This window comes from Arachis ipaensis, chromosome B1 (genome assembly GCF_059453495.1).
Source record: "Arachis ipaensis isolate K30076 ecotype BB chromosome B1, ASM5945349v1, whole genome shotgun sequence".
In the NCBI taxonomy this organism is placed as follows: domain Eukaryota; kingdom Viridiplantae; phylum Streptophyta; class Magnoliopsida; order Fabales; family Fabaceae; genus Arachis; species Arachis ipaensis.
Window position 1 is genome coordinate 9,404,455 of NC_142436.1, and position 23,159 is coordinate 9,427,613.

The window sequence follows — 23,159 nt, forward strand, 5'->3', positions numbered from 1 at the left end:
TCAACATTTAAACATATCTATAAACAACCAAATATTCCATAAAACAATCAAATATATCCATAAACAGCCAAACAAAGTTCATCACATTAATATAATTCTAAATTCTCCTTTCATCATGTGCGTAATAATAGTACCACGGTAGAATTCGATTTACTTGAATCCTACATTGAAAAGAAAACAATTTAAAGTTAAAATAGTATAATAACTCAACAATAAGTTAATAATGTAAAAATAAAAATCATAAACAAGAAAAATCTCATAATCAGATTCAGCATAATCATAAACACAAAAGCTTCAAAATCAAAATAAGCAAGTAAAATTTCATAATCAGAATTAGCATAATCATAATCACAAATGATTCAAAATGAAAATAAAAATTTCATAATCAGAATCAGCATAATCAATCAGCAGAATCATAAACACAAATGCTTCATAATCAAAAACAGAAATGCTTCAAAATGAAAATAAAAATTTCATAATTAGAATCAGCTTAATCAATCAGCATAATCATAAACACAAATGGTTCAAAATTAAAATAAACAAGGAAAATTTCATAACCAGAATCAGCATAATCATAAACACAAATTCTTCAAAATCAACATAAAAAATTCATAACCAGAATTAGCATAATCATAACACACAAATGCTTCAAAATCAAAATAAACAAGAACAATTTTATAATCAAAATCAGACAAATGCTTCAAAATCAAATAAATAATGAAAATTAGAGTTCTCTGACTTACCCGAAGAGAAGAGGAAACGGCCGGCGAAGAGGCGATTGCCGGCGAAGACGCGACGACCGGTGAAGAGGCGACGAACTGCGAAGGCGTCGACTGACAAACTCACGACAACGAGAAGACGCGACGAGAGAGTGAGAGGTGGCGGTGATGCAACGAGAGACTTCCTGTTGGCTGTTGCCGTGTGCGTGACGTGACGATGACGGGTAGCCTGACTGCGTGAGAGACTGAGAGGTGGCGGTAAGGGACTGAGGGAGTGGGATGTAGCGGTGAAGGACTGAGACCGTGCCGTTCAGCCGCCGTTCAGCGTGTCTGAGAGGACAGGGGCCAGGGGGAGGCTCGAGAGGATGAGGGACTTCAGGGTTTGTGAATTACCGAATTGTGAGTGTAAGTGGGTAACGGCTAGGGTTTTCACTCTCCCTCATAACATATATATATATATATATATATATATATATATATATATATATATATATTAAGGATATTTTAGTCTTTTCACATATGCGGGGATTAAACGGGTCTCTACGGGACGGGAATCTCTATTCCGGCCTCCGCCCCCGCCCCGTTTATTATACGGGCCCCGTCTCCGTCCCCACGGATAAAAAAATTCTCCTCGTATCCGTCTCCCGACGGGTAATTTCCCGCAGATATCCATCCTGCCAGAGTTTTTGCCATCCCTAATGATTGTCAATGCAAAATTAAAATCTTATGACAAAAATTAAAAAAGAAAAAACAAATGTGCACTAATTATCATTATTATTTGTTGTAACCAAATATATATTTATTATTATTCAGTTTTAAGTTAATACAAAACTGAAGGAAGGAATGACTCTTGCAATTTTTTTTTTGATGAAACATTTTGTTTTTTTTCATTTTCATGCCTTGAGGAAAAGGGTGTTGGAATAAATTAATTTCAATGACCCAGATTATCTATATTGAATCACCAAAAATATATCATAATGCGGAAACGGACCTTTACTCATAGAAATCAGAAATTGACAGAAGGATTTAGATATTGTGGTTCTTTCGATCTTTCTCAACCAAAATCTTCTGTATCCCTAGGGCTGAATTGTAACTCTTCTGATGGGGAAAGAGCGACAAAGGCGGTTTTGATATATTGGAGACTGAAACCTGGAGGCACTATTTATATGAGTATGGCACCCATTAAATCCTAAAACCCAAATAAAATAGTATCTAAAGTTCAAAAGATAATATATCTAAAATTCAAAAGATAATTACCTAAAGAATAAAAGATAATATCTGGTTTTATTCTCATTTAATTCCAAATCAAAAATAATAATGACTTATTCAATTTAGCATTTATAACAATAAATGAGATCACCATTATATAAGTCATTTAATTTGAAATAACATAATTTGTGATTATAATTAATATATGTATTGCCCACAAACAAATTAAAAAATTAAAATAATTTCCTAACAAAGGAAAGTATCGGTTCAGTATTTTATACTTTCACTTGTTTGGTTGATTAACTAGCTCACTTAGCTCTTTCTCGTTGTTTTGGTATTCTGTCTTAAAAATGTTTAAGTATAATTAGAATTAATTAGCATTAATTATAATTATTTAATATATTTGTATATTTTTATAGGATATTAGATTTTTATTGTTTTGATTTTTTTTAATATCTATATATAGTCTTGGATATTGTATTATTTTCAACTCACTTAATAATACACCATGAGTGATATTTCGCTTCAATATGTTTAGTGCGAGAATACAAAATTGAATTTTTTGAAATGTTAATAACATTCATGTTGCACATAAGGAGAATATTTTTAGCTTTAATTTTATAATCAATTAATTGAGTTTTCAATCATAAGAACCTGGGAGCAGTAGAGGGATGTTGTTATATATTTGACCTTAGCTATTAAAAGAGCAACAATAACTTGATTCTTGCTACACCAAGCATTGAGAGATTTGCCTAGGAAGCTTAATAAAATAGATTATGCATTACACTAAAATAAGGATACTATTTTCATTTTATCTCTTCCCGTAGTAGCAGAACAGAATGAAAATGGAAGTTGCAAAGTTTAAGGATGAAGAAGAATAACATTACAATATATTCTGGTTCAACCACAAAATGCAATGTGACCTACGTTCAGTTTCCACCATAATAATGATAGAATTTCTACTACAATCAATAAGGATTACAAACATTAATTTCAAGAGACTCACACTCTTCTAACTCACCTAAGTTACCCAAGTTTAGTAATACCTAAATGCTGACCCAACTTAGTTAAGGAGAACTAAATGTACTCTAATTTCAGAATACTTTCTAAATCAAACACTCGAACAAAAGATTAAATAACTTTTGTGTGCATTACTCTCTTTGTCTTTCAATGTAAGCTTGAATTTAGACAAAAAATAAATAAATAAAACAGACTCAAAAATAAGGAAACAAAGGCAGTGAAGCTATGATCAGATTTTGCTCAAAAATGGTTGCCTTCTTTGGATGAGTTTTTCTTTTATAGAGTTTGATATCTCTAGTAGTGTTGGAATAATTTTCTTTTTGATCAAGCTAGCCATTTGCACATTCAAAGATTGTAGTCTTGGCATTGAAGAGGAAATCATTCATTTTTTAACTTGAATCATGAATTGTTAATTATGATCCTTCATTGTCAATCCATCAATGCCTACAATATTCATAAGAAAATAAGTTATAATAGAAAATTAGCAATTATATTTATCATTAGAAGATAATTAATCAGTATTTGACTCAACACATTCAAAGACTTATTAGTTATTTGCATCTTTAAATATTATTTTTGTTAGTGGTATAATTTTCGAATACCATTTGAAGGTTCAGAAGGCTTAGAGAAGGAGGTTGAATCTATGACTTTTTTTAACTTTCAATTATTAAGCCTTAAAGATGAATCTTTAAACCTGATTTCTGTTAATCTGCGCAGCGGATAAATCAGGAGAGAATTTTGCTTTGTCTCGTAAAAACCAGAAAACAGAACTAAAACAGAGAAAAAGAAGAAGATGACACAGCCATATATCCTGGTTCAGTTGTCTTGTGCAATACAACCTACAAGTATTACATACACTATAATCCAAGTATTACATACACTAATTTTCACCACAACATTGGTGAAATTTTCACTATAATCCAAGTATTACATACACTAATTTCCTAAGACTCAACTCAATCCTATCTGGGCACACAAACTTCAACATAAACTTGACTTGCCTATGTTAATACCTAGACTTACCACACTAAGTGCTTATCCAAGTTAGCAAGGAATACCTCTCAGATATATGTCACAAGACAGAAAATACAACCAATAGAAATTTGAAAAAGTGTATCTCTCGGCCTTTTTCATTCTATGGCTTTTTCTAAATGCTTCTCTTTCTTTCCTTTTACCTCACAAAGAAAACTAAGAAAGATATACACTGAAACTGAAATACAAAACAGTAATACATGAAAGAGATTGATGAATCACAGCTTTAACTCTATGCACTAAACCCAGCATCTGAACTCAACTTTGTTCTTTATCTTAGCGGAGTGCTCTCTTTAGTGTAGGTGCAATGCTTTCAAAACTTCAAACTCAAGAGTGAGGTTTCTTTCTTCTCTCAATTCGGGTTCTCTCTCCTCTCTTTTCAAAACAGATTCCAATTTTCCTTTTGTACCTTAGTTTGAGCCACGGTTGGGATTCCTCTTGAGTCAACTTCTTGGATTTTGAGCTTTGATCAATCACCCCCTCTTTTCTTCAATCAACCCCTAAATTAGAGATTTCAAATTTGAATTATTTGCTTGACTGAGGGAAACAGAGCAGCAGAGATGATATTCCTCAGTGATAATCCCAAATCCAAACCCTTAAAAATGTGTTTTGGTCCCAAGTAACAACTTGAGTCTTTGATTCACAGTAGAGATAATCAGAACTTAATTTCTCCATTTATCCCAAATTGGTATTACAGAGAGTAGGAGAAGAAATGAAGAAATCAACTTGCATGCAAAAAGAAATAAATTTATCTTTAACTTCTGACTTAGCTTAACATGCCTTTAATTAGCGTGATTGGACTTTGCTTTCTTTGTTAACCTTTCTCTTTCTTTCTTCTCTGGTATATAAACTTTGACTGTGAAGCTCTCTTTCTCTTTCTCTCGTGTTTACTCGAAGAAGAACAATGCTGAGACTCAGCTTTGGAGTTACCTTTCTCTTTGGGATGCAATGGGCTTGGTTGGTGAATCACTTTTCATTCAGCCTACCTGATTTCTTTGTTTCAATTTGTTGGGCTACTGCAAACTTTGCTTTTGGGCCTGCATTACTAAATAAAGCAATCAAAACCGATTGGGTGTTTAACCCAATAATTCAATATTTGTCATCATCATTAAACTAATTTTATTCTTAACTCAACACCATTTTAGTAGTTTACTTGTTCTATATGTTAGTCATCATCATCATGATCTGTAGCCTTTCTGCTTACCGTTTAATTAGAGTGATGCAAAAGAAATAAATAAAAAGCAAAATAAGAATTAAGGGTATACAGTTGGCATACTTCATGATCCTTTAAGAATTTTAACTTTAAGAAAAAAGAAAACTAATTTCTTACTCCACAATAATTTTTAAAATTATAGCCAAAAATAAATAAATTTAATGGTATAGCTTTAAAATTTATTGCATACCTGAATTTCTTTGAATAATTGTTCAATAGTAGTGTTAAGATCATCTTTCCACCGCTTTCTTTTATTTTCCACTTCAACTTCCCTCAAAAATGGTGCTATAATGGATCCTGGTGAAAAAATCTCCATTTGAGGGCATTCTTCAACAACGAACTCTATCAAAGATGGGAATATGAGTGCATGTTTTCCATAGCAAAAACTTCTCAAACTATTCAGAATAGAGAGTTTTAAGTATTCCAAGTTCTCAAATATGATATTTTCCTCTGCTTCTTCTTCTTCATCAACATTCACAACATCCTTTATCATCTCACAATTGATCACGAAGAGCCTTTCTAGTTGCACTAAACTTTTAGCAATGGATGATGTTATCAAATGAGTCATCCCTTTGCAGTTTTCAACAGACAACTCTTTCAAATTTTGGAATGACACTGAATATGAAACGACGTTTACCATACTAGGACAAGTATCAATGATTAAACTCTCAAGATTTCGAGGGACAAGTTGATCAGATAGAAAGTCTTCATGCCAAATATGTTTGAGATGTTCCATATCATTAAGATACAATTCCTTCACTTGTTGAGCAATTGTTGTATTGCAATGAGCTGTTTCTTCAACAGGAAACAATGTTTGCACAGAACTTGTTCTTACTTGAAGATTCACTACATTAGGAAATATTTCAAGCAAATCATTCCAACAAGTAAGTTGTGTGTCATGAACGCATTCCATACGAAGAAATTTTACTTTCGGAAATTTAACTTCTTCCATATGGCCATTGATTATCATCATTGCATCCTTGCCATTTAGTGCTAATTCTTCCAATAAGTTGCAGCTTAGCTGAAATACCAAATATCCAAATAAAAAAAAATATATATCTTATTTGAAGTACAAATTTCAATTCAACAAAACCATTTATTGTCCTAGTTAGTTTTATTTTATTATTATTTTTTTGAAAGTATAGTGTTTTTGTCTTATTTTGTTTTAGTTAATACAGAGAATAGGTAATACAAAGTCACATAATAAAACATAGCAACTATAATATAATTAAGGCATTACCTTTTCAATAGAAAAGAGTGCTTGAGGAATAGGGGGGATTTCTTTTGTCTGATGAGGCTGTTGGAGAATTGAATTGTTGAAGGTAAACATTTGCAGTGCTTCACATTGAGATACATTTAATGTCTTTAATGAAGGGCACTCTAAGGTAAATTTTCCAAAACAGAAACTCTTGAGATTTTCCAGATGTCTAAATCTCAAATAACTCAAGTGAGGAAAGCTAAAGGTGATTTGAGTTGTTTCTTCCTTCCTTGCAACAATTTCTTCAACTCCACAAGAATATATATTCAACTTTTCAATATATGGGAGATCAAGACATACTGACAATGGAAATAAATAGATCAAACTTTTGCACTCAACAACTTCCACTGTGCACAAGTTTTCAAAACTAACAATTTCGTATGGGTCTGCATTCCATATGTGCTTTAACTTTGGTAAGCTAGACAAGGTTAATTTTTTCAATTTGCTAGCTTGTTTCACCATTGCTCCATTAGACTTCATTTCTTTCACATCAAACAATGTTACTAATGAATCACAATTCCATACTTCCAGTTCTTCTAATTTATGTAGAACTTGTAATGTGTTTGACGTAAAAAGAACGTCTAGCAAAAATTCACATTTTTGTACCACTAGAGATTTCAAATTGCCAAATAAATTATGATATTCTTTGCCATACCAAAAGTCTCTCAACTCTGGATAATCAGACAAGGTCAAATGTGTGAATCTACAAAATGATATCTGTTCAATAAAATTTGAAAATATCAGGAGATAGAAAAAAGAATATAACAAGAAGTGCTCCACCTTTGTTGTGTTGAGCTTTGCTTTCAAAAAAAAAAAAAAAAAAAAAAAAAAAGAATATAACAAGAAGAAAAATATGGTCAAACAACATTTAAGCATGCATGTGTGTAGATTTTGTTGCTATAATTTCTCTTTAACTAATAGACAATGATAGATATAGCAGAAATTTAACAAACCTTATCCATAAACATTTTGTTTATTGTTCTATTCAAGTCTGCCTCCCAATAATTTTGTTCATTATTTTCTTCTATTTGAACTTCCTGAAGATCTGGTGTGCTTGTGTTTCCCGTAGAGAAAATTTCCATTTGAGGACATTCTTTCACAAATACATTCTCCAACAATGGAAATAGAAGGGAGCATTGGCATGAGCAAAACCTATGCAACCTTGGTAGAGACACAAGTTCTAGTGTCTCCAAGCTGCAGAATGAAATTTCTTTGTCTTTCTCATTTTATTTTGCATTCACTATATCTTCTAGTAAATTGCACGATTCAACCGTCATTGTTGTGAGGTTGACAAGACTTTTGGCTGTTGAGCATGTCATCAAATTGGTCATTCTATTACAGTTTGCTACCTCCAAATGTGTCAAGTAAGTAAAGGTAACAGAAGAAGGCACCAAGTTTATCAGACTAGAACACTGATCAACATCTATCTTTTCAAGATGTTGAAGAATGGGGTCAATGTGAAATCCTTCTTTACATATATGATGAAGGTCATGTAGCTGATATAGAGTAAGGTTCCTTAGCTGTGTGCTAATTGTGACTTGTCCGTCCTCACTAGCAACTCTCTGATCATGAAATATCTCTATAAAAGAACTCCATTCAACAATTAGTGATTCCAAACTCTCTGCTTTTTCAAAAAACCAATATGGAAATGTGGCGCCTTCATTTTCAAATGTGGTCACTCTCAGACGTTCAAGTTTGTTGTATTGGTCCTCTGAATACATGCTTTGCAATATAACATCAATATCATTATTGTTCACTGTCAAAGCATTCAAATTTGGAAGTACCTGTTAAATAAAAACCAATACAAGTTATTACCCAAATAATATTAGAAATATATAGAAATCTATATTCCATTAATTATCATGCGAATATAAATAACAAAAAATAAAAATATCACAAATTATCCAACATCAAATATAGTTTTCGTAAAAAAGTTTTCAAAATACATTTTTTTTTTAATTTAATTTTGTACATGAGGCATTTATAAGGCATTTTATTTTTCTTTGATGTTACATAACGTCTACATTATTATGCGTAATCAGTTATGTATTATACACACGTTTTATTCGAAAAAAAAAATTATATCGATTAATAGAATAATTTAACCTATATTAAATTACGAAGTCTAGATTTTCCTTCATGCATTATTAGTAACAAAAGCTATTCAGCATGTATAAAAATAAAAATAAAAATATTTCCAATCATCCAATTTGAAAATATTGTTTGAGAGCTATACTACTGTCAAAGAGAAAAATCTTTGTGCAGCATCGCAAGAGTTTCTAGAAGAATCAGTTTAATTTCTAAAAAAATTAATGTTGATGCTAAGAAAAAGTTTTCAACTTGTGAAAGAAAAAGAAAGCTAAGATGAAATATTAATTGTCCATACCTCTTCAACTGTGAAAAGAGGTTGATGCACAGGGATAGAGATCTTCTCATCCGTAGTTCTTTCTTGGCAACTGAGATATGTAGTCTGAAATAGCCTCAATTTTGGACAGTCGAACACATTTAAATCTTTTAAAGATTCACATTGAATAGAATAAATGCAAGAAAAGAATGTCCTCAGTTTAGACATATTTCTTAGCCACAGTTTCCTTAAATGAGGAAACACAAATTTAATCATCTCCCTTGGCTCTCTTTTACTATCAACTATCTCTTCAATTCCACATCTTAATACTTCAAGGTCTTCAAGTTGGACCATATTTGTAGCCACAGAGAGTGGAAAGAGACTTTTTAAGCTTGGACAATCCACAACAGAGACATCACATAGATTTTGAAAGCTCAAAGTTGTACTAGGATCTTCCTTCCAAATATGCATCAAATTTGGAAGACTACCAAGAGTTAACTTTTTCAAAAGAGAATATTTCCTTGGCTTAGTTTCTTCAGAAAATGTTGAGTTCACAATATGAAATACAGCTACCAGAGAATGACAGTCTCTTACATCTAATTCTTCCAAATTCACAAGCATGTCTATTAAATTCGGATAAAAGAGCACATCTGATAAAAAGTCACACTTGTGAACCACTACCTTCTTCAAATTGTTGAATATATTATTCTGAAGTTGGCCATACCATAACTCTTTTAGCTCGGGATGTTCTGATAGATTCAAATTCTTGAGACTACGTACCTGTATATATTTGATAGTTTGTAAATTTATAATTCTGTGAACAAACATTAATCATATTTTTATTTTCATTTTGGCAAAAAATGGATAAATAATATAATAGATAGTCTTAAATTTTATTTTCAAGTTTAAAGTCACAAGTATTATACAGCAGCACTAGCCATCTGGCATCCAATTTAGTAAAACAAAGCAAATCCAGCGATTAGTGAAATAAAACATACCTTATCATCAAACATGTTTTTGATGGTGTCATTCAAGTTTTTCCTCCAATAAAATTCTTTATTATTCTCTGCTATTAACACTTTTCGAAGCTTTGGTGTGCTTATTGTGTTCCCCTCAGAGAAGTACTTCATGCGATCACATGCCGTAACTACTACATCCTCCAATAATGGAAACTTTAGGAAGCACTTTTGAGAGCAAAACCTACCGAGTCTTGGTAAACAATCCAACACCAAAGTTTCCAGACAGAAAAATGAAATGTCATTTGTTATCTCTTCTCCCTCTTTTGATATTATTTCCTCAAGTGAATCACATTGTTTTACCTTCATTTCTGTGAGCTTGGTTAGACTTCTTGCTGTAGGAGGTGAAAGTAAGTTTATCATGCTATTGCAATTTACTACCTCAAGGAAGGTCAAATAGGAAAAGGTAACAGAGGAAGGAACTAGGTTTATCAAACTTGAACACTCATCAAGAAATAAATATTCAAGTAGCTGAAGAACTGGGTCAATTTCCAATCCTTCTTCACATATATGTTGAAGATTTGGTAGCTGATTCAGTGATAACTTTTGGATCTTTGTACAATTTTTTTCATTTGGAAGTCTTTTATCTTGAAATATCTTCTTAAAGGAACTCAACTCAATGAGTAGCCACTTCAACGAGCTTATATTCTGCAGAACCTGATCGGGAAAAGTAGAAACTTCCTTCTCGTACCTAGACAGACTAAGAAATGATATATTGTTGAAGAGAGAACGTATGTTTTGGGATTGGAATAAATTGTCAGCATCCGCTTCGTCTATTCTCAAGTGCTCCAAGTTCGGTATTACCTTAAACATATATAAAATATAATTTACAAAAAGTGACTACAAATAAATAAATGTGAATCTAATGTTGAATAATTATAAAATGTTAATCATTCTCGTAATTTCCTACCATACTTTTCATTTTTCTTCTGGAATTTGGCATAGTGCTACAATACTTTCCTCAATTCTATCCAAACTTGCTAATACTATCTAACCATTAGAGATCACCAATCACCAATCCAGTTATTCAAATAATTAATTGCATATATAAATAGTTTAATTTCTAATATTCTCTCTTAACTTTTTGTAACTTAACTAGATATGTTTCATATTTTTCACATAATCAAATTCTCTTTTTAAGTTAATTAATCTTTTATACCTATAAAATGTATGTTCAATTTCTTTTATTTTATTCTTATAAAATCTTTTTATTTCAATAAAATTAAAAAAATTGTCTAACTTAGTACAATGACATACGTCAATATTTAACTTGCTATGTCATCATTTAAAAAAAATCTTGATGGCAAGAACAAGAATAACAATTTTTAAATTTTAATACACTAAAACATATAAAAAATAATATTTTTATAAGGACTAAAACAAAACAAAAGTATGAACCTTATATTGACAAAAAACTAATATTAAATTTCAAAATTAACACGAACTCTGATACTCATCTTTGAGAATGTTATTTTGGAAATGAATATATATAGACATACATATGCATTTGCACTTTGATGCAAATTGGTGTCTGTATTAATATAAATAATTTATACCTCTTCAGCTACCAAATGTTGCTGTGTTGAAATAATGTATTCTTCGTCTGGAAGTTGTTGATGGCAACTTGTAGAAAGAGTTCTGTACAAATTCAATTTCACACATCCTGAAATATCTAATATCCTCAAAGATGGACATGTCAATGTGTGATTTCCTGCATAGAATCCTTTCAGTTTATCTAAGTTCCAAAGCACCAAAGTACTTAGATGGCTAAACTCAAAGAAAATAGTTGAGCACGTGGGTTCTTCCTTTAATGCAACAATTTCCATCAAACTTCCACACCATTTAATTCTAAGTTCTTTAAGATGTGAGCAACTCGTGGCTATTGAACATGGAATTACCGATTCCAAGTTTATACAGCTCATCACATTTATTTCCTCTAAATTACCAAAATTAAGAGCTCTTTCAGGATCCTTGTTCCATGTTTGTTTTAGTTTTGGCAATCTTTCTAGAGTAATTTTTTTCAGTTGTGTTTGCTCTAGACCACTGTTTTCATCGGAACTCAGTTGAAATATCTCTTCCACCAAATCACAGTCAGCAACCATTAATGTTTCTAGACCATTATATGCTTTCTCCATCGAAGAAGGAAAAATTACTCTAATTTTCTCACAATTTTTTACTTGTAATGTCTTCACTTTAGAAAATTCACTGTGCCATATTTTCTTCAAACTCTTCATGTCCTTCAAGATAATTGTTTGCAATTTGGAGAATCCAACCTATGATTCAAACATTTCAAAACCATATTTAACTTCTATTATTAAACTATTAATAAAGAAGAAGCAATGAAAAAAAGATATTAGTGAAGAATATAATCAATATATGATGTAAATTTCTATTTGATACATACTATTTGAACAATGATCCTATTTTTTTTCAAACCAATAGAGTTACTATATATTTAGTTATCGTACCTCTTTTAGTGTGACAATATTGTTGTCCCTGTCTTCTGTAGCTATTATCTCCTCCATTAGATGGCATTCACTTATTTCAAGCTCTATGAGGTTTGAAAAACTCTCCACCATAGTAGATGAGAATAAATACTTTAAACCATCACAATTTTCAACAATCAGATTTCTCAATTTATAAAAAGAGTGTCGATTATCTTTCCAAATTTTGTTCAAATTAAGTGAGCTCAATTTGAGAGTGTCCAAATTAGGAAATGAAACCTACGTAGAATATAAAAATGTTAACCAATGCTTGAAGAAACATTATGTACGGGTTATTTAATAAACTAACAATTGAAAGGAAATCCAAATAAATATAATAAAAGTAGCTAAGAAATAACTAAAACAACTAAATGAAATGTGATGTAAATAAATTTCTAATAATTACAGTAGCAGATAAATTAGAATTTTCTATGATCATTAAAAATATTATATAAATAAATTTCTAATAATTACAGTATAAGATAAATAAGAATTTTCTATGATCATTAAAAATATTATTTTACAATAGCATTATTATCATTCTACATAAAAGTGCTCAATAGTATTCATGACGACCAATAATTATCTTTCTATAATTGTTAAATGTTTTAAGGTATTCACACACATACACACACACAGGTGAAATGTATTTTCAATTTGATTGAATTGTATACTTAGTTATAAACTTATAATGAATTTGGTTCTTGACTCGATATTTTGTTGACATTTGAATTAACTTAATATACTATTCAGAAATATAAATGATAAACAAATTAATATAAGTATATATTAGTTTGTAAAGTATAACAACAAAGTAAAACTGTCTTCCAATACCCTTTAGAACATGCCACTACTTAATACTAATTTTATTACATATGTTATTTGTGTTTAGTCATAATTATTCAGATCTACCGATACCTTTTATGAAAAAAAAAACAATAAAATAAAAAATCCCTACTTATGAACGAAAAGAAATAAAGAATCATCTTAGGACTTATGTGTATGCGTGTAAAGATTTAAACTTTTATTATATGCATTAGAACAAGTATAGAAGCTAAAACACTTACTTGATTGTTGAAAAGGGGTACAGGAAATGACGTTGACTGATTAGAAAAGCTTTCAAGCTCATCCAAATGTTGTAAAGTCAGAGAATGGAGCCTTGGAAACTGAATGGTTTCACCAGTTTCGCCATTCATCGCAATTGCATCACCATCGTCAAACACTACTTCTTTCATAAGATTGCATTGAGAAACTTCGAGCTCTGAAAGATGAGACATGCCTTTAAGCATGGAAACAGAGATAAGGTATTTCACTTTATTACAATTTTCAACTTTGATGGCTTGGAGCTTGGCAAAGGAATTAATTGCAAGTGGCCCATGACAAATTTTCTCCATCTTACTGAGATTCTGAATCACCAGTTTTTCCAAGTTTTGAAATGGTGTTGGAATACGAGTTCTCTCTGTAAAATCAATGATGTGCTTAATTATGGCATTATTTTGGACATGGAGGTGCTTCAGTTGAGGAAACCCATCTCCATTCAATTGATAGAGTAGATTCCGAATGCCTCCAACTTCATCCAAATACAAATTTTCAGCTCTTCTAATCAATCCTTTGATCCCATGCTCCAAGTGAATATTGGTGCCAAGCTTGAGCTTCAATGTTTTCAATGTGGGATCTTCAATATCAGCCCATTCCCAGATGTCTCCAATAACAATTTTGAACCTTTCTAATTTATCAAATATCAAGTCTCTTGGCAACATCCGTGCCTCTTGTATTTGTAACTCTAGAGCTGTTAGGTTTGACAATTGTCGAAGTTCATCGAGGCTGGCATTTTCATTTTGATCGTATGGATTCTCAACCGCCCACTTAATGGAGGTATTGCCCATGTATAACTCCTCCAATTTGATCAAGCTTGATATGATGCCTGGTGGGATGATTTCAATTCCAGAATGACTCAAATCAAGCATTTTTAAACGAGTCAATTTCCCTATTTCTCTTGAAAGTTTCATCATGGATGACTTCCAGAGACTGAGTATTTCTAAATTTTTTAAAGCTCCTACTGCATCAATATTTCCCAGAATACATTGATCCAAACACAAAGTTTTAAGATTAGTTAAGAAAAGAAAAGAAGTGGGCAGTGAAGCTAAGTTCAAGCCTGTTAAATCTAAAACTTCAAGGATTTTTGTTCCCTCAAAAAAGGAATTAGGGACTTCTAGAGATAGATCAAATTTACACAAATAGAGAAATTTTAGATTGTGATTATCTAACTTTTCAGGAAGCTCGCGGAAACCACCTTGGAACAAAATGATTTGGGAGCACTCGCTAAGAATATCCATTGGTGGAAATTCTTTCAAATCATCTCTGTATTTAGCTAATATGTGATGATCTCTAAGGGCTATGGAAATAGCTACTTCACGAACAACATCATGCATTTTGACCGTTGTTGTGCTTGTGCCATCTTCTACTAACAAACAGGATGCCTTTAATGCACTTATCATGTTGTGAAGTCTATCTCTGGCACCTTCCATTGTATTTGTATTGCTGAATATACCTAGACCCATTCCATATTTGAATAGGTAATCAATTGTAATATATTCACCAATTGTTGCACAGAGCAAGAAAAGAGCTTTCATTTCATAGCCTCTTAGCCTTTTATAACTTAACTCCAAAGCTGAGTAAGTTATCTCCTGCAATTGTTCATCCCCAAACTTTTCTAATTGGTTCAATGTATCTTTCCACACATGAATGTTTTGATCTCTCAATGACTTCGCTGTAGTAACTATGAGAATAGGCAATCCTCCACACCTTTTTGCCAATCGGAATGCAACTCCATGCTTGTCTGGTTCTCTGTCTAAATTATCAGCTTCAGATTTGAACAAGCTCCATGATTCTTCTTCATTTAAAACGTCTAGTCTAAAATGCTCTTTCTTGACCCCCATCTGCCGTAGCAAATCTAAATTTCTAGAAGTCATCAATATTTTGCAACCACTATGTTCTTCCTCAGAGGGAATGCCTACTTTTTTCAACTCAAAGGCTTCATAAATATTATCCAATATGAGAAGGATAGTTTTCTCCCGTTTGATTCTCTCCCGTAGGAGATTTAATCTAACACCAATAGTTTGCGCTTCAAAAGAACGAAGACCCAACTTAGCAGCTATCTTCTCTTGAACTGTTTTGATGTCTAGGGTTTTGTATATGGTGACCACTGAATCAAACATGTTTTCCTTCTCTGCTATTCGAGCAACTTCATCAACGAGAGTAGTCTTACCCACACCACCAAACCCGTAGACTCCAACCATGCTTACTTTGCGGTCTCTTAGAGCATGCATGACATTATCCTGAATAGATTTTCTTGACTCAAAGTTTTTACTACTACTTGGAATAGAGGTTGAGGCTATATCAGGTTCAAGAACATAAGCTACTTCGGGAAAGTTCCATTCCCCATGTACATCCGCAACATTTTTGGCAACTTTTGTGGCTTTTCTACTTAACTGATGGCGTGCCACCACATTAGGAAATGGCCACCTGGAACACCCAACCTTTGCATGACCAGGATCATTTTGAAGCTGATTTGCCTTCCCAATGGCTTCATCCGCGTCGTCCAACCATTTCAGCACACGACCTTCAATTTTTTTCAAATCCCTTCTTTCGTTCTGAACACGATGCTTGGTTTCATCTCTTTTACCTTCAAGATCAGTAACACGGTCACTCAACTCCTTAAAATTGGCTTTGTAGAATATTACATAACTGAATTGCCTTCCAATGGCACCCACAGTATAGTCTGCCACTTTTCCGGCAAGAGAAATTAGAATTTCCATTGACTGTTTTGATTCAAGAGCTGAGACTACAAACAAAAGTCGAAAAATTTTGAATGAGGAAAAGAGTTCAAGGAAACATTCTAAAAAGGATAATACAAATGCTAAATGCTCAGTAGTTATAGTACCTTTTCCTTCGAGTTAGACTGGGCGAATAAGAAGACAAATCGATATGCTTGAAAGATCAAATACCTTGGGACGCAACCTTTCTCTGTTACATAGATGTTAAATGCTCATTGGTCATTACTCGTTTCAATTTGGAGACAATATATACGGTCATGATTCATGATAAGGGTTGCACCCACAAAAATTAAGCAATTTAAGGAGAAAGGATTATAGTGTGTTTGGTTTGTTTCGGGATTTTTATTTTCTTTTCTTTTCTTACTTTTAGCTTTTACCTTTTTTTTTTACAAAATTTTGATAATCGAAAATACTAAGACTAAAAATAGAAAACAAAAATAAAAACTACGTGCATCCTTAGTTTAGGAGTAGTAATTAGTAACTAGTAACGGGTAACCAGTAAGTAAGCGAAACAGGCAATATTGATGACTCTTGATGGGAAATTAAAAAGTTTAGTTTTCAAGGAAATTGGCGGAACCGAGCCAAGGTTTAGTGTGAACTTGGTCTATGTTGTAAATAAGTCTAGGCATGTTATTTTTTATAGGTTTTTTTTCAGACTCAAGTTTGACCTGTTTAAAATTTCAACAAGTCCATGAGTCTATTTAAAAAGTTTGTTTCGTGAATTATAACTCAAAACAATCAACTTAAAAATTCTAAATTGACATTAAATACATTCTATAATTTATAATTCATAATTTGTAAAGTATAATTTATTTATATATTAATCGTTAGTTACATACCATAATCATACTTACGATTCATAAACTTTTTCTTTGAACGAAAAAACTACAATCTTAACTAATCTTAACCATTGATTCTTTTTAGTTTTATTTTGTATTTAATATAAATGAATAGTTGAAACTTGAAAGTCTAAACTAACAATCATTTACTTTTAAAAAAACTATTTTAACAAAACCGGCCTAACGAATAATAAAATGAACCGAGATTAAAACGAGCCGAGCCATGAGCCTCCATCGGGTAGCCCAACCCACTTCTACCCCTACTCCCAGTTTTGGATTAAGATTCTCTAAAGAAAGAGAGTTGGTAAAATGATAAATATATGTTAATTACTCTTAAATTAAGATAATAGAGTTCACATATGATGAGAATTACAAATTCGATGGTGATTAACCTCCTCACTTTACCACTTTATCAATTTATTCACTCTAAGAGATTTGAATTCTCCAGTTTTATCAATGTATTTTATTCATGTCCAAGAAAAGTATATTTTACTTCTTGATCATAGATAGCTACTTGATATTGAGTTCTGTTTTGAGTCAATCACGTACAGTTTGTAAATCAGAGTATTTTTCATAGTTAGTTTTTAGTTAAAATTTATTTTGGATCTTATAAAATATCATATCAGTATTTGTGAACCAAAATAACAACCACCCTATCAAAACTCAATCAATGAGTTACACTTTCCTTGTTAATATCTAGCAATTTCATCTACTCATATTGTATCAATGTATCTTCTTCTCTACTTTCATCTGAAGCATCTTTGAAAGACTTTATTAAAGTGATGATGGAAAATTAAAGAACTATTGATGATGAGGTTGGCTTTTAGCTAGGTAAGGTTGCTATATACTTCTCAAGTCTAAATATCTTTTCAGATGGAGGCAGTTGAGACAAGAAGTGATAATAACCTCAATGTGGTAGAGCCGACTGTCAGTTAGGGATAAGAGAGAGAGAGTGGGAGAGAGAAAACCAGAGAGTTGGAAAGGAAAAACCGAAAAGTCAATGGCAAGTAGTGCCGAGGAAAAAACCTATATTCCATTGGGCATTGGCAGCCTAACCTATTGTCCGCACACCAATGAATAGGAACCAACATGAAATACAACCTAGGAAACAGGGAAAAGAAGTATGGAGGCAGATGGGAGCACAGAAGAGTCTGGTAACTGTGTTTGCTGACAACTTACCACGCAACTCCACTGTAAGTTGGATCTGGAAGGTTTTTGGAAGGGCTAGGGTGGTTGTGGATGTGTTCATTCCTAACAAAGCTAGAGAAAGGAATCAGCTAAAATTCGCATTTGTTAGGTATGTATCAAGAACGAAAGCCTTGAATGTGATACAACATCTTGATGGTTGGATAATGTGGGGGTGCAAGTTAAGACTGACAGAAGCAAAATACATAAGAGGGATTGGGGATAAAATTAATGAAGGAAGAGTAGCAATGGATCCAAACATAAGGACAATTGAAGAGATGAAGATATGAACAAAGGATGGGGCAACAATGGCAGCAAAGTAATATCATGCAAGGATCTGCTTATGGAGGGCAAACTGTAAGTCGGTATTGTAAAATGTGAAGGAAAAATGCTTTCCAAGCATTTGGAAACTCCAAGCTTGAACTACAGAGGGTAGATACAATGGTAGAAATGATGAGTAGAACTTTAATTGTAGAAGCTTTGAGCGTTCTTCAATTTGAGGAAATAGAAACAACAGTGATGAAGGACCGGCATACAATTATTGAAGTGAAGATGTTGGGCTCTATGAAGGTGTTCATGATTTTCGATTGTAAAGAGAGTACGGAAGAAGCGACAAGGTCTCCATTTCTCTTAAACCACTTCATTGATGTTAGAAGGTGGTCAGTGGGGGAGGTGAAACCAACAAGAAGATTATGGATTGAACTTTTTGGGTTACCAATCCATGCTTGGTGTAGAGGTAACATGTTGAAGGTGGCGGAAGTGTGGGTGCGCTGGTGCGACTGGAAGAGGATAAGGAGGGGCACTTTAATTCGTTTAAGGCATTATTGGATTCATATTACTCTCCTACTGTCCAAGCTTTGCTAATAGTCAAGGTGGATGATGAAGAATTTGAGAGTTTTGCTAAAGAGGTTGGGGCAAGATAACACATATTTGAATCTAAAAAAGAGCAATGAGAAATATGATAAGTATAACAAAGAAGATGGAATTCAACAACTACATCATGATGAGAATATGGACAACAATAGCGTGGTTGAGGTGGAAAGTATTGGAAAGCAAGAGGGTGGAGAAGATGATGTGGGAGCGGTTGCGGTGGAGGTAGTGGGATAGAGGGTGGAGACAGATGGTGATGAGGTAGTGGAAGAGTCATGGGTTTTGGAAACTCAAACAATGCATGGAGGAAAGGGGAGGGCTGATATGGATGGGACCCAACAAAAAAGTCAAAAATTAAAGGACAATTGGAGAGTGACTTGATTAGTTCCTCCAAAACGACTACGTACAATATGACCAAGTCTCTGAAAAATTTATTAAAAAAGCTAAAATGAGAAAAGATTTGAGGCCCAATAAATGTGGAGTGCAAAAAAGTAGTGCATGGGGAGAAGGAATGATAATGGATTAAGGTATGAAGGAAGCTCACCACATATACACAATTATCATCTGAGAGCGTGGCTATTCCTCCAGCAGGCTTTGAAAATAAGGCTAGAGAAAAAGGTGGGGCAAATAACGTTAAGTCTTAAAGAAGTGGAAGGGGCTAAAAGTGAAAAAGAAGAATTAACTAAAAACAAGAGAGTAAAGAAGACAAAAGCAAGAAGGATGAAAGCTAGAGGAATGGGAAGAATGCTAGCAAAATCGACAGATTCTATTTGGATCCGGAGTGGATTCAAAGGCTACTTAGGCTAAAAGTAAGAGCGTTGAAATGCTCTAAATTTGACCGTGTGCCGATCATATTGGAGGAGGATTCGAAGGATAGGGGACATAAACCATTTAGGTCCCTAGATGTATGGTTTACTCACTCGCAATTTAAGATGATGTTTAACCAAGAGTGGAGGAAAGTAGAGGGTAGAACCGTGGCAGAAAAATGAAACATGAAGAGACCGATCAAAGTGTGGAACAAGAAAAAGTTTGGTAATATAAAAACAAAGATACAATGCTTTGAGGATGAAAATGAGAAGACAGAGAAAGAGATTGAAGACAGTGTAAGAGAAGAAGAGAACTTCATTAGAAAGGAGGTACTAAAGAATCAAGTTGATGTGTTGTACAAACGAAAAGCTAAATATTGGAAACAACATTCGAGGGATAAGTTCATAAAGGATGTAGACAAAAATACTAAGTACTTCCATGTGAAGTCTACAATTAGACAAAGAAAGAGTAGGATAGAAGAGATTTAGGAGAGTGGGAGGATGGTGAAGAGCCGAACAGAATAAAGCAGATAGCTAGAAAATACTTTAAAGACCTATACACTCAGAAGTCATTGCCTGAGGTGCTGATCCAGGATGATATGTTAATGAAAATTGATGTAGCTTAGGCAGCAAGAATAGAAGCTATACCGTCTGATGAGGAAATAAAAGTGACAGTGTGATCATGCAAATCAACTAAAGCACCGAAACCAGATGGATATAACTTGAGATTTATAAAGATATGGGAGACCATCGGAGGGGAGTTCACAGAGATGGTAAGAAACTTCTTCATAGAAGGGAGAATACCGAGGGAAGTGAATACCGCATGGGTGGTGTCAGCGGAGAAACCGGGCGGAGGGAGAGAGATTAAGGATCTGAGGCCGATTAGCATGGTCGGGAGGGTATATAAAGTCATATCAAAAGTGTTGGTAGGAAACATGAGACCGCTTATGAGAGGGTTGGTCGGTGAAGAGTAAACTATGTTTATTCAGAAGCGGCAGATCTTCGATGGAGCCTTAATAGTTTGTGAGATTATTTTATGACTTCAGGAAGGCATACGACTCGGTAAGATGGAAGTTTGTTGATCATGTTTTAGAGAGGATGGGATTTGGTAGGATGTGGAGAAGGTGGATACAGGGCTTATTTGAGACAGCAACCATGTTAGTTATGATAAATGGTTCCCCTACTAAGCCATTTGCCATGGAATATGAGCCATGTGTGTTTTACCCGTACAACATAAATGTATATGAGCCTAATTCTTGAAAAAAAAAAATTGTGTGCACATAGTTACAAGAGATTTCTCAATTTAGATCAGATGTCCATTGGTCAGACCATAAAAGTTGGTCTCGGTGTGGATACGTACATCGCCTTCATACTATCGAAGGAGAAAGTGATTTTTTATTAGCGTACCCAAGTATTTAGATCTGATTCATATATTATTCTTAAAATAAAATTTTAAACACAAAATAGATCTTTAGAATTATATTCTTTTCTTATGTTGTGTGTTATGAACTCATGGTAATTCTTCAATATATATATATAATATACTTAGTAAAATAATTAATAATATTGTATAATATTTAAATTTTATTTTATTGTGTATATGATGATAGTTATATAAATTTTAAAATTTAATTTTATTTGTTAAAAAAAATTATAAAGACGAATAGAGACGGGATAAATATTTAAAGTGTTGGTTAGGATCAAGATTCTGAAAACCAAACCGGTCATCAAACCGTTCTAACTACTGATTTAGTGATTTATTGGTTTAACTGGTTCGACCATGGTTCAACCGGAAAAATCGTTTTATAATAAAATAATAAAAAAATATAAATAAACTTCCTAAAACATAAACCAATAGTATCATCTCATTTAAATACAAACTATAAATATCCCTAGAGAGAAGATAAAATACAGGCATACCTGTCCTGTTGAAACAATGACAGGATTCTTCATCAATTCAAGAGAAACAGGACATCGAAAATCATCAAGATAACAGGCGTCTGATGATTCCTTTCATTTGCGACTCGTTTGCTGGATTTTGAAGAATGGCCCTTTCCTCCTACAGTATCATACATAAATAGATTTTCAATTTGAACATAATTTTTTATCTTCTTCAATAGCATGGACATCTTCTAAACTGAGCAAGAACTAGCTCAACCTTGATTCATAGGTAGAATTAAACAACATGAGCAAATAGTGGCATTGATTGATTTGAGTAATGAGTAAGATCACTATGATGCAAATATACACAAACCTGCTCTTTAACTTCATCGTTTTTGTGCATTAATATAATACCATATATGATGATATTATTTTAATCAGAAGGCTCTCAAACCTTTATTTTAATGTGTTACTAATTATTATTATTTTATATAGTCTAAGCTTCACACCTCCTCAGTTTCGAAGAACTTAGTCATAATTTGGTCCCTCTCAAGAATTTGCAAAAGATTAAACCTCTCTCTGAAAATTGATGGATTATTTGGGAAAAAAAATAAATTGAATTAAAGGGGAGATTAGAATAACAAACCATGAAAATCTTACTGCAATCAGCAGCGAAGGTGAGGAAATCCTTGGCGGCTTGAAGAGTGTCCCTTAAGTGAAGCGTGGCTTTGAAAGTGTTGCGAGGGATAAGAGCACGATTCAAGTCTCAACAACAATTATAGTTTAAAAAAAATTAATACCTAGAACTAGATGCTAGAGCAGAGCAGGTCAGCAGCAAGAAGGGGAGACGGGGATAGGGCATGACCAAAGGACTGACGCGGTGGAACAGAGTTGGCGCCGGCGGGACAATGGCTGCGCGACGGAGGCAGGAGACGAGGTCGGCTATGGTGGTTTCGAAGCTCAAGCATGGCTGCATGATGGAGGGGAACCACGTTGCGACGGTGGCGGTGGCTTGCCGGTGGCTGGACGAAAGTGAGGGAGGAGCTCAATGACGATGAGAGGAAGGGTGATGACCTGATGGGAGTGCTGCGCGTGTTTGCCGTTTTGGAGAGTTAGGGTTGGGACGTTGGGTAATTCCTCAACCCAAACGGTGGCGTTTTGGTGAAATTCAGAAAATTGGTCGGGTTGCGGTTTGGTTTGACCGGCCGGTTGACGGGTCAATGACGATTTTTTAATTCTCAGATTTTAACATCTGTCCGAACCGCTTTTTCTATCGATTCACATTTTGACTGGTTTGACCAGTCGGTTCGAATCGGTTTTCAAAACTTTAGTTAGGATTCAACTTTTTTATTATCCACAAATAGAAGTAAAACGATAGGGTTCGAGTCTCTTATCTTTGATAAAAAAAAAAAAAAAAAAAAAGAAGTAAAACGAATTCTATAAAAATT

At 33.3% G+C, this 23,159-nt stretch overlaps 4 protein-coding genes and 1 long non-coding RNA gene across 6 annotated transcripts; 1 reads left to right on the forward strand and 4 right to left on the reverse strand.

Annotated features, from left to right (window-relative positions):
• Positions 1–1,157, reverse strand: LOC107620916 (uncharacterized). The gene is made up of 2 exons (XR_001615832.3): positions 744–1,157; positions 1–161 (listed from the first exon to the last, which is right to left on the reverse strand). It is a non-coding gene; the product is annotated as an uncharacterized LOC107620916 (long non-coding RNA).
• A 2,670-nt stretch (positions 1,158–3,827) lies between these two features.
• LOC148575674 (uncharacterized) lies at positions 3,828–7,680 on the reverse strand. Of its 2 annotated transcripts, none has more exons than XM_088500984.1 (4): positions 7,405–7,680; positions 6,434–7,168; positions 5,384–6,214; positions 3,828–5,025 (listed from the first exon to the last, which is right to left on the reverse strand). In XM_088500984.1, the coding sequence occupies exons 1-4, from the start codon at positions 7,531–7,533 to the stop codon at positions 5,023–5,025; spliced, it is 1,698 nt and encodes a 565-aa protein (XP_088357110.1). In that variant the 5' UTR covers positions 7,534–7,680; the 3' UTR covers positions 3,828–5,022. The 2 variants fall into 2 exon arrangements, with proteins under 2 accessions (XP_088357110.1, XP_088357109.1); XM_088500983.1 differs by having other exon boundaries at positions 4,807–5,017.
• On the reverse strand, positions 7,678–11,946 carry LOC148575675 (uncharacterized). Its single transcript, XM_088502488.1, has 5 exons — positions 11,368–11,946; positions 10,469–10,615; positions 9,794–9,952; positions 8,838–9,575; positions 7,678–8,235 (listed from the first exon to the last, which is right to left on the reverse strand). The coding sequence occupies exons 1-5, from the start codon at positions 11,944–11,946 to the stop codon at positions 7,678–7,680; spliced, it is 2,181 nt and encodes a 726-aa protein (XP_088358614.1).
• LOC107645820 (disease resistance protein At4g27190-like) lies at positions 11,894–22,787 on the reverse strand. Its single transcript, XM_088500985.1, has 6 exons — positions 22,358–22,787; positions 21,751–21,889; positions 16,238–16,320; positions 13,362–16,138; positions 12,281–12,534; positions 11,894–12,086 (listed from the first exon to the last, which is right to left on the reverse strand). The coding sequence occupies exons 4-6, from the start codon at positions 16,110–16,112 to the stop codon at positions 12,014–12,016; spliced, it is 3,078 nt and encodes a 1,025-aa protein (XP_088357111.1). The 5' UTR covers positions 16,113–16,138; positions 16,238–16,320; positions 21,751–21,889; positions 22,358–22,787; the 3' UTR covers positions 11,894–12,013.
• Positions 18,043–18,444, forward strand: LOC148575676 (serine/arginine-rich splicing factor SC35-like). Its single transcript, XM_088502489.1, has one exon. It carries the CDS (start codon positions 18,043–18,045, stop codon positions 18,442–18,444), a length of 402 nt encoding a protein of 133 aa, XP_088358615.1.
• Positions 22,788–23,159: the final 372 nt, after the last annotated feature.

Excerpts from the sequence above, each read along its gene's own strand:
- LOC148575675 (XM_088502488.1), bottom strand. The coding sequence starts at position 11,946 with ATGGAGAAAGCATATAATGGTCTAGAAACATTAATGGTTGCTGACTGT. Across the intron at positions 9,576-9,793 it reads AAAACATGTTTGATGATAAG|GTACGTAGTCTCAAGAATTT; the intron begins GTATGTTTTATT and ends AAATATATACAG. Across the intron at positions 8,236-8,837 it reads CTCTTTTCACAGTTGAAGAG|GTACTTCCAAATTTGAATGC; the intron begins GTATGGACAATT and ends TTTATTTAACAG.
- LOC148575676 (XM_088502489.1), top strand. The coding sequence starts at position 18,043 with ATGAATAGGAACCAACATGAAATACAACCTAGGAAACAGGGAAAAGAA.
- LOC107645820 (XM_088500985.1), bottom strand. The coding sequence starts at position 16,112 with ATGGAAATTCTAATTTCTCTTGCCGGAAAAGTGGCAGACTATACTGTG. Across the intron at positions 12,535-13,361 it reads TACCCCTTTTCAACAATCAA|GTTTCATTTCCTAATTTGGA; the intron begins GTAAGTGTTTTA and ends TATTCTACGTAG. Across the intron at positions 12,087-12,280 it reads AATATTGTCACACTAAAAGA|AGGTTGGATTCTCCAAATTG; the intron begins GGTACGATAACT and ends TGTTTGAATCAT.
- LOC148575674 (XM_088500983.1), bottom strand. The coding sequence starts at position 7,533 with ATGGAAATTTTCTCTACGGGAAACACAAGCACACCAGATCTTCAGGAA. Across the intron at positions 7,169-7,404 it reads ACAAAATGTTTATGGATAAG|ATATCATTTTGTAGATTCAC; the intron begins GTTTGTTAAATT and ends TTTATTGAACAG. Across the intron at positions 5,018-5,383 it reads AATTATTCAAAGAAATTCAG|GCCCAAAAGCAAAGTTTGCA; the intron begins GTATGCAATAAA and ends TTAGTAATGCAG.